This window comes from Fulmarus glacialis, unplaced genomic scaffold (genome assembly GCF_000690835.1).
Source record: "Fulmarus glacialis isolate BGI_N327 unplaced genomic scaffold, ASM69083v1 scaffold5440, whole genome shotgun sequence".
NCBI lineage: Eukaryota > Metazoa > Chordata > Aves > Procellariiformes > Procellariidae > Fulmarus > Fulmarus glacialis.
In genome coordinates this window covers 52484-63207 of record NW_009185704.1, presented here as the reverse complement: position 1 = coordinate 63207, position 10724 = coordinate 52484, and the positions used below count along the sequence as shown (strand labels likewise).

The 10724-nt window shown below is 51.8% G+C and overlaps 1 protein-coding gene across 1 annotated transcript in view; it reads right to left on the bottom strand.

The window, feature by feature from the left end:
- Positions 1 to 2368: 2368 nt before the first annotated feature.
- Positions 2369 to 10724, bottom strand: part of LOC104074680 (importin subunit alpha-5-like) — an 8641-nt gene continuing 285 nt past the window's right edge. Inside the window, exons 2-10 of the mRNA XM_009574909.1 lie at positions 10110 to 10247; positions 9459 to 9544; positions 7677 to 7945; positions 7097 to 7179; positions 5647 to 5910; positions 5056 to 5289; positions 4525 to 4707; positions 3654 to 3803; positions 2369 to 2583 (exon numbers count right to left, since the gene is read on the bottom strand). Of these exons, the coding sequence (XP_009573204.1) occupies positions 2503 to 2583; positions 3654 to 3803; positions 4525 to 4707; positions 5056 to 5289; positions 5647 to 5910; positions 7097 to 7179; positions 7677 to 7945; positions 9459 to 9544; positions 10110 to 10247 (1488 nt within the window). The 3' untranslated portion in view covers positions 2369 to 2502. The remainder of the gene's footprint in view (positions 2584 to 3653; positions 3804 to 4524; positions 4708 to 5055; positions 5290 to 5646; positions 5911 to 7096; positions 7180 to 7676; positions 7946 to 9458; positions 9545 to 10109; positions 10248 to 10724) is intronic.

Sequence of the window (10724 nt, the reverse complement as noted above, 5' to 3'; positions counted from 1 at the left end):
CAGGGGGACCGAGCAGCCATCGCTGTGCTCCTCTGGGGTCAGGACACAGGATGCTTTAATTAGAAAACTTTAATTAGAAAAACTACTTCTTTTGTGCATCTCTAGAGGGAGGTGGAGCTGCTCTGGGGAAGCATTAGGGAAGCGGCAGGGCAGCATCTCACCCTCAGTGGTCCCCACGGACCCCTTGTCCCTGAAGCTACCCCATCCCGTGGGTAGCTCCAACCCCCCGGAGCACAGCACCGAAGCCAAAATTGCCACAGCGGCTGCTGCCTGCGCCCCGGGCAGGAGAGCCGGGGCCGGCAGCGATCAGAGGAGAGCAGCTCCAATTAACCAGGCAAGCAGATGCCTGTAGGTCGCTCGCACGCCCACGGCACAGCAGCAGGCAGGTACAGCCCAGCACCTCACCATTCCGGTGGGCACCCGTCCCGGTTCTCCAGCCGCCGTGGGACAACAGCGGCGGTACCGCCCCAAACACCTCCTCTGCTTTGCTTGTCCTGCGGCACAGGACAGTAGGCGCATACCGATACTCTTAAGGGGCATGTTTTTCTCTCCATGGCAGTCAGGGCTGCAAGGACACTATTTTATTGCAGCTTAAGGACACAACAGTGGACGTGAGCCATTTTGGTCCCAGGGCTCTGCGTAACGCCATCTCCCACGGGCTCATCTCCAGCACATGCAGGAAAGAAGGAAAAAAAGTCAAAGAGCCCTGCCCTTTCTCTTTTTAGTTTGCTTTAAGTCAGCAGAGCATCAGCCCCAGCCCCCCCGAAGGGACGCCCCTGCCCAGCCATGCGAAAAGCCACGTGGGATGCCCCGCGCTGGACCACGGCCCAAAGTCAGGGTGGCCGTGCGGACCCCAGCTCCGGTCTGCGTCTCCATTTCCCCTGAGGAAGCACCTGCCTCAGATGCATTTATACCTGGTGAAATCCGACCATTTCCAGATGCCACATCAGCCTCGTCAGCAGCAGCATGCTGCGAGCCAGAGCCCTTTGTATTAACCCGTGGGCACAAACAAAGGATTTTCAAAACACTTGTTTCAGCCGCCTGTTCAGGCATTGCTTTATCGCAGTTTTAAGTATATAGCTTTGGATCCGAAAAATAAAAACCAAGAAGCACTTTGCAATTCACCAGCTCCAGCGTATTAATATTAAATAAGTGATATCCAGCTCTAGCGCACACGGTCAGGGCTGCACACCTCCTTGCAGGGCACGGAGCAGGCTTTAACTACCTAACTCCCTTTTTTCTTAGGTGGCCCAGAGAGAGAAATGCATAAATCCTCTGGTGAACAGATCCAGGGTGGAAGAAGAGGTTCTGCTTCCTGGAGAGAAGATTTTCCCTTCCGATTATCTGTCACATCACCTCCTACTGCATCTGAGGAAGCAAAACCCTGAACCCACCCAAGGTTATTTTGAAGAGTGAAACCTCCCAGAACAGGGACGAGGAAGCTGCCACCCACCCTGCATGGAGCAAAGCCCTTGAGATACCTTCAACCCCTGGGGACTGAAGGGTCCTAGCAGAACCTTCCACAACCCATCAACACTGCTCCATCCTTGTAGTGTCCAGCAGCTTGTTATGAACCTGCAGCGCATGTTTGTGCAATGCATCCGCTAGCAGAGCAGTACCTATAGCTGCAGGGATGGATGCAGGGCACCAGAGCTTGCTGCAAGCTGGACTCAAGAGCCACATCAACTCTGTCCTCACCTTCTGCTCAGCCTGCAGCTAGAGACCAGAGTTTGAGGGCTTGGAGAGAGGGAGGACTCCTCTCAGCAAGGGGCAGTGACATGCAATGGAAACCTGAAATACAGGTCCTCTCTAGTGAAGGGCAGCTCTAGGCAGAGCCAGATCAATGGGCTCCAGGCCAGTGGATAGCATCGGGGAAGCTGCCGTGGGAGGTGAATTAGCTCCCATGGCAATAGCCACCTCTGACACAGCCTTGCTGCCAAAGGACCAGCATTTACTCCTGTGCCCAGACCCTGATACTTCCACGTGGAGTAGCACACACAGGGATGAGATGACCCACCTCCCCCTGGCCCATTTCCTTCTCTGCTAGAAGCATCTCCTCTCACATGGAGATGGTTTCACCTGCAGAAGGGTGAAACACCTCTTGAATAGCTTTTCAGAGCTGCTGCAGCCACTCCAAGTCAAGCCTAGAAGTTTCACAAGCACTGAGACCCAGTTGGATCTGGTGGTAACACCCTCCTCTCCAGCAGCTTAATGCAGTCAGCAGAAAGTTTCTGGCTGCGCTTTCCACCAGAAAACATGCCCAGGAGCTCCAATACATTTCTGCAGAGCCTTAAGACAGTATGGAAAAAAGTCTATACTGTTTGCAACAATGAGACAAAAGGAAAAAAAAATCAAAGGCAAGAAGTACAAAGCTAGAAGTGCAATTTATTGACAAGTTTCAAAAGTAAAAAGACTCAGCACCTTTGCTCCTTTTGGTTTGGATGTCTGAGCTCTACCAAGACGCCTCCACCCACCAGCTCAGAGCTGTGTAGTGCTTCATCTTCAGAAGTTGAAGTCTTGCTTCTCCACTGAGAAGTCATATAGTCCCTCCTGGCCAGTCCCAGGCTGCAGATCTGGATTTTCCTAGGAGGAAGTTGATAGCCATCAGTTAAAGGTTCTGCATCTTCATAAACCTAACTTAGTAACCCTAACCTTTTTGCACCAGTTTGCCTAAAGCTTTTTACAGCAGCTTACTGTTTTATTCTTGTTTTTAAAAATTCTGCTGCTATAACAAGCTGTTAAGATCAGCTTGACTCTAACAGGACCCTTGGAGACCAGACCGAGTCCTCCTGTTCTTTACAGCGCACTGAAGCTGCAGTGTCCTTGCATCTCACAAAAAGCAGCCAAGTCTACAGGCTCAGACACCAGAGAAAAGAGGAAGGTGGCAGAACTCAAATTAAATAGCCTGCTTGGAACAGCAACAAGCCAGGACTGCTTTGGAGAGATGTTCCCCTGGCATCCAGCCCCTCAGGCAGGTGCCGGTGTGTAGGAGAGCTTCCTCCACACCCTCTGGCAGGGACATCCTGCAGACCCTGTTCTGGGCAGAAGACTAAACACAGACATTTGCTCCCCGCTGCTGCAGTTCACATCTAGACTGAGCCTCAGCTCCGAGACCTGCCAAACGGCTAAGCCTCTTCCCTGATGTTTCCCCATCTGCAAGACTAAGGCTAGGACCAAGCATGGCATCTCTGACAGTCACAGGACTCTCTTGGAACTGCTAGCTGGTGTCCTATCCTCTTTTTCCATAAGTTCATTAGCATGAGAAGGGTCAAGTAATCCAAATGCAACCTGAGCACAGTTATCAGCTGAGTAGGAGGCTTCCATTCATAGTGATAAGCTAGCTCAGCTCTGAAGGAGGAAAATTCTCCACATTTGGTATTCATATCAGCAACTGCAGTAACTCCAGCTGATGCCAGTTTAAATTCCAGCAGCAAGATGCTATCAAGGCATCCCTATCTGTTGTGCAACTCATCAGCTGACAACTCAGAGCTTTTACAGGACCTTTAAAAGCAACTGGAACAAGCTGCAAGGACTACTCGAGTCATGTAGAGGTCTCTTCCAAAAACCTCTTTCAGCATCCTTAAAGCCCGTGCTTCATTCCAGTGGGTAATAGCTTCATATTTTCTGATGAGAAACACCAAGAGCTCACATACCTCACCAGAAAAGTATTTCTCTATGATATTCAGTGCAGCTCGGTAGACCATGTTGTTGTCGTGGGTTTGCAAGGCTTCAATTTTCTCCAGACCATCAAGCTCTTCCACCAGCAGACACAACCTTTCTGTCTCTCCCAGCTTCTCAGCTGCCTGTGACATCAGATAACCGAGCAGGCAAACATAACCTCACATCAGCAACAGGTCTGAGATGGTCTTTACTGTAAGACCCTGATCTACAGAAGTCAAATGTCCACAGACCTGCACTTACAGTCCCTACCCGATTTATGTTTAGCAGAGATCCCAGGGGTATGACTACTGTGCACATGAAACATCAGTCCCTGCTGGGATTACTGCACAGCAGCTCGAGTGCCAACCAACCGAGCTAGCCAAACTCTACTCACAGTTACATCCACACACCGAGAAGCAGCAGGTGTGACCTGCCACCCGCTATTTCATTTGCAAAAGCCATTTCACTGGTTCAAAGGTGCTACAAGAAACAGGCTTTCAAGTGAGAGGCACGTAGACATCAGCTGGCAGGGAACTGAGCTGAAATGCCCCCAGGACCCCTTGATTTCTCTGTGGTTGCATTTCTGCAAGACCTTCACCTCTGTCCAGCTTGGGGATTAACACATAACCTCTTTTCCTTTCCAGAAAGACTAAAGTCACAGGAGGTGAAGAGGAACACTTTGGGATCTTAATCTTGTCAAGCCCTTTGGACAACCCAAGAGGGTCCAAGAACAAGTTCGACATGAAGTCGAACTCTTACTCCTGCAAGATCAGTCACAGCTATAAGAGGAGATCTTCTAGCCACACAATGGCTCCCACCTCGCAGCTCTCTTAGGGAAGGAATGCAAGAGAGAGGAGATCTTACCAGGAAGAGATTTGAAATGGTATCCAGGATGACCAGGATAGTTTTGCTGTCTTTGGCCAAGAGCAGGTTGAGCAGAGGTTTGAGGACCCCAGACCGGACAAGCTCCACCACTTGCTCCACAGTGCCTCCTGTCGTGAAGTTGGCCACTGCCCACACAGCCTCCTTCTGAGCTTTGAAGTCCCCCTGGAAGAGCAGCACAGTGAAGGCACTCCCAAGCTTTAGCATCCCTCCAAGATCAGTGTGAGATGATGATAGCCATTTCCCTTGTATTCAGTTTGGACTGACCCACCTTCCTTGATACTTTGAGTGATGGACACCTGGAGTGCCCAAGCAGAGCTGCCAAGAGCAGCTCCAAGCCATGCTTTCATGCAGGTGTACTGACAAGTTCAAGTGCCCAGGCTGTTCCAAGGATCTCAACAGCTTTGAAACAGACTGCTTAGGTGGCTCTTGGGCACATGCTGAGAGCTTCACAGATGAAGCATCTTGGACCTCATGAACCTCAGCATTACTTCCACTGCACCCATCCCTTACCTTATCAAGCAGCTCCACCAGAGGTGGCAATAACCCACAGGTGATGAGTTGTTGGATCTGCTGGCAAGGCCCTGCTGCAATGTTACTGAGCGTCCACGCGGCTTCCTTCTGTATAGTTGGCTTTGCATGTCGCAGGAGACGGGACAGGACAGCCAGGACACCAGCATCGATAGCTGCCTGGGTCTGCTCATCAGTCCCTGTGACTACATTCCCAATGGCACGGAGAGCTGGAGTCTAGGCAGAGATTAAAGGAGATGAGGAGAACCCTTACCTCAAGGGATACATGCCAGAAAGTCCAGCAAGATCCCTCACTAAGTGCTTGATCCTTCAAATAAGGAAAGCATCGTGGGTGATTACCGTTGTATTTACAGACCTAGCACCCTCCTATTTTGCTCTAAGCAGCTTTACAGTTTCTATCCAGTCTGCCAGCCACAGCAAGCTGGAACAGAGCAGCGGCTTGACAAACAAGCAATCAATACTGCAGTCTGAGGAGACAGCAGACCACACTAGCCACATATAGTAAGGAGACATGCCTTCCCTCTCCTCAGATGTTAAGGGACCAGAGGCTGGAAACTGCTGATTGTTTCCTACCATAACAATCAACTCCGGGCTGGCCATGAGCTCCACCAGCCTTGGGAGAATCCCTGTGTCCACCACAATTTGGATGCGATCGTTGGAGCCGTCAGTCAGATAGGAAACAGCCCAACAGGAGTCAGAAATTATTTCCTTGTCCTCATGTTCCATGAGGCAGGTGAGGACTGGCAGCATCTTTTTCACCGCATCCAGGGGAGGGTAGGGGTTCTTGTTCCTGCAGAGGTTTGACAGTGTCCATGTGATGTTCCTCAGGAACCCAACCTGAAACACAAGGGAGGTGTAAGACCCTCACTGCAGTAACAAATGAAGCAGAGGTAGCACCCTGCTTCTAGTCCCTACAGCTCAGAGATGTTACCCAAGAGCCAGAAGCAGCCTTCTTGAGGGCTGAGGCTTATTTGAAAAAGGGAGATGAAATAGGTAAGTGACTGAGACAGTAGATTCACCCTCTCCCTCCCCAATATTAAGTTCCAATAACTTCAGCTCTGGTGGTGTGACAAGCTATAATGACTAACAGAGGTGCCAAACAGCTTATTTGCTGGGTCCTTGGACAAATTACAGAGCATTCTTTGGGCAAGATCAGGAAATTGTTTTTTAATATTAGCAGATCATTGTTCTAGAGTAGGGTGCCTCAAGGATTTGATTAAGTTGCATCATCTGGACAGTTCATCCCAGTAAGGATGCTCCCAGGAGAACACTGGAGCTATGTTCAAAGCATCATAACTACCAAGGTGTGTGTATATATGGACTGGTGTTTTGTCATGTGTCTTCCACAGGGCTTCCTAAGAGGCAAGGGTGAGTTGGGCTAGGAACAGAGCAGCCAGAAAAGTTGGTGGTTGTTTTTTTAAAAAAACCTCTTGCAATATAAACTCACAGAAGGCCTAGAGGGTGTTTTCTTAACACCAGCCTGAAAGGCCATAGTTACACCTACAGAAAGCATACAGCTTCCACCACACCCAGGGGTGGGACGCCTGGAGGCATCGGTACCACTGTTACAGCTCCTGAGAGCTTCTCGGTCCACCTTATGCTTCTCTGAGAAGGTCCTTCTCCCCCAGAGACCACCGTTGCCGAAAGGCAGAGATAACCCACAAATCCAGCAGTTTAGAGCTACCCAAAAAGCAGCAGAAGGAAGCTTGAAGGGCAAGTTCAGCCCTTCCACATGCATATGCAAGTTTACCTTACACCAGTTTCATTTTATTCCTAGTTTGAGATGGTCAAAGCTGGATAGGAAAGCTAAGACTAGAAGACATCAGATTGACTTGAAGACTGTCTGCTTGGCACCCCCACCTTTGTATATAGCTGAGGGGCAGGGTCATTAAAAGCAGCTTAGGTCAGGGACTCATTCAATTATACAAACAGCTTGCTGCTTCTAAGGCAGATGATAGACCACCATTCACCCATTACCCAAGTGATTAAGAGCTGTTAAGTCAAGAAAATGAAGGTTATTTACTGGAGTTACAGGTGACACCAGAGCCAGCAAGGGAGGAATCACATTGCAATTGATAAGAGCATCTCTGTATAGAGGACCATCACCTGTACAGATGAAAAAGGACTGTTTATTGCATCTGCCCAAGTCACAAGACAGTCAACATCAAATAGCAATCAGACCTGCAGCACACACCAGGGCTGGGTGACTGGGCTCACTCACCAGCCACACACCATTAAGTATTTTCAGGTAGGGAGGATTTACCAGGTAGACTGGAGTGCCATCATGGCTAGTTTGCGGCAGGCTAACCAGACATGACCCATTCTGTTCTCCCTACTGACAACACTAGTGGGTTAGACCATCCCAGCAGGATGGAGTCTTGCACTTGGCTTTGGCCAAAATCCTCTTGCGGAACCAACACAGAGTCTCAAAGGCTGCCGAGGCCACGTGAAGGGACAGAAGGGTTAGGGGTTTCAACAGGGGCAGCAGCTTGGAGACGAAGCTGCAGGGAAACAAGGCTATCTTGAGGAACATCAATATTTTTAGCTCCCCAGCACTGGCTTGGGCAGTGACCGTCCGCACTGGCCTGGAGACCTCCGCTTACCTGCGATGTTGCCCAGTGCCCACACGGACTGCTCGCTGATGTGCATGTGCGGGGAGGACAGGAGGGAGATGAAGGCTGGGATGGCACCTCCCTCCACCACCGCCTTGGTGTGGTCAGAGGTGCCAGAGGCGATGTTAGTCAGTGCCCAGGCTGCTTCGAACTGCAGAGGAGCATTGTCAGCGCGGGTCAGGAATTCAACCAGTCTGGGGATGATCCCCAGCTCGATGATCTGATTGATAGGGGGGTCCTTCTGCCTGGACAGCATTCTCCTGCAAGAGAGGACACCGCATAGCCTGCCATGAGAAGCCCCGTGTGGTGCCGGGATAGATCATAACCCTGTGGCCATGTACAAGGTTGTGGCTTGCGAGGGAAGCAGCACCTGCAAGAGTTGCTGGTTCAGCATCCCATGTCACCAAATCCCCCAGCAGAGGAGTTGCCATAGAGAGGCTTCTGCTGAAGACCCATCTAAGAAGATGCTGAGGCAACAGCAGGGTGTCTGTTAGAATGCAATACTCCACACATCCTTTTGGGACCATGACAGCATTATTCCATGCTCCCCACCTTGCAGGAGCTTGAGACAGTGAAAAAAACCCCAATATCTGCAATTTGTTCTCTTACAGCCTGCAAGCCTGCCTCTGCCACTCCCTGGCTCAGGAGCGCTGGCCAGCCCCAGACCAGAGCTCACATTTAAAATTAAAGTTTCACAGACTGCTTTTCCAGCTAAAAACCAGACTCACCAACCCCCCGCTGCTGTTTCCTGCCTCGCACCGGCGCAGAAGCACGTAGAGCTGCCCGGGAGACGGGATCAGGGCATTGATCGAGTCAGAGCCAGAAAAAGAAACACTTTCAGCCTGATCTGCTTCCCAGCCTGGTTCGTGAGTGCTGGCAGAGGGTCATGTGGAGGTGTGAACCCACGGCTCAGAGCTGCATTAGTGCTGCCAGCGGTGCCCCACCACGGCTCGCTGTGCTCTCAGGGCACCCCGAGTGCGGGCAGGCTTGGTTTGGGCAGGCAGAAAGCCAGCTCCGTGCTGCACAGCAGCTTAGGGAGCTAGTCATGGCTTGCCCCTTTAGGGTCAGCTCTGGCCAGCCTCCAGTTAACACCTTGGGAGCAGAGCTTTTGATCTGCTCACCATGAGCAGACATCCTCACAGCCGTTGGGAACGGCACTGGTCCCCTGGCACATGGGGAGACGGCCAATGTGGCAGCGCAAGCCAGCCAAGGAAGCACAAGGAGCGACACAGCCTCCCAAACCCAGCCAAGGAAGCACCAGCAGCAACCCAGCCTCTCCTGGAGCCTCAGAAGACATCCCTGCTGCCAGCTGGGTGATGATGGCACCCTGTGATCTCTCCTACCCAGGTGGGGACAGCCCTGCTCAGTAGTGACCCTTACAGAGCCAGGCTCTCCAGCCCTTGTCCTGCCCAAACCTTTGGCACTTGGCTTCTTCCCAACCACTTCCTCAGCTGGTGGGATCCAACATGGTCCCTGTCCCAGCACAGCGAGGGGGACATCTCCAGGAGCCACAGCCAACCCCTTGGCTGGGTCCGACCAGACAGGTCCCTGCCACAGGCACTGCAGGACTGTGCTGGAGCCAAGCAAGGCACACAGGGCACAAGACAGGCACCAGCTGAGGTTCCTCAGGGCACTTTGGTTACCAAGGCTCCTTCCCCCTTTGTCATGTCTTCAGAGAGCATTTAAAACAGGAAGAAATGCCTTCTGCTGACAGGACCCACCGTGGCTCCACCAGCCACCTCCCTCCCAGCGCGGAGCAGCCGGGCAGCATACCTGGTGGCCTGCGTAGCCTGCAGCTGCAGCTCGGTGTTGCTCCCATTCACAGCTTCAACAATTTCCTCCAAGGACAGCTGAATAATCTGTGTCACAGGGAATGATTCAGAGTCAGATGGCAAGCCAGGACACCCCTCCAGTTTAATCTCCGCAGTCAATCAGCTGTCTAGACCCGAGTCAGTCACCACTTCATATCTAAGCAATGTCTATTCTTTATGCAACGCAGTTTCGAGATGAGGCAGAGGAAGAGAATCCACAAAAGCCTTCGAGGCAACTAATCCTTATAATCAAGCATGGAAAGAGTCACTGACACACCATAATGGGCCTACGAGCTCAGTAATTACCCCTCGCTGTGCAAGGAGCCAGACAGGAGCTTCGCCAGCTCCCAGCGAGCTGGAGCACCAGCCAGTTCTACCTGCCATCGAGGGAACCACACAGGACATCATCTCCAGGCAAAATAACACAGAAGAAGGGCCAGGCAGTCTAAAACACTCCCCAGCACGGGGCACGGCGATCAGAAATGGCACTGGCTATTTAATCCAGGTCACCTGAACTGGACTTGGTAGTGGTCCAAGTAGTAGATGATACCCACTGCACAAGCCATGTGCTGCAGCACTGATCCTGCCCGGGTACAGAGCACCCAGCACTCACCTCATTTCTTTTCTCTTCTCCCAGAGAAAGATTCTCATCCATCAAACTGATGGAAATACTCCTGCGCTTCAGGATCTGCTCATCCTTCTTGGCCTTCCGCAGCTCGATGTTCACCTCCACTCTCTGCCTCCGCAGGGCCTGGAGGGGAGGAGAGGGGCACCACCCCACCGGGGTCTGAATCGCCCGATTTCTGCATCACCCAATTCCCCAAGGAGCTCACCTCAGCTCTGTAACCCTCTGCCCCAAGTTTCCTAAGAGAGGAAGGCAGAGCGCCAGCATCTCCTCTCGGGCAGCTCCTGGCTGTGGCTTGGAGAGTCACGTAGGAGATGGGACAGAATAAAACCTCTCCCTTAGTGCTTCCCAGGGACATGGGCTGTTGGATGAACCAGCAATCAGCGGCTGTTTTTAAAAGTCGATTCGCTGAACCCGAAAGGCAAACCCTCATCTCCTCTACTGACTTAAAGCAAGCTGACAAATCTTGTGGTCTGACATCCCATACCAGCCCCTCTCCGCAGGGATAACTGCTGCGGAGAGCTCGGCAGGAGGGGCTGGACCATCTCCCTTCCCCAGCACCTTCACCAGCGAAGCTCAGTCGCCCACCCAAAACCCACATCC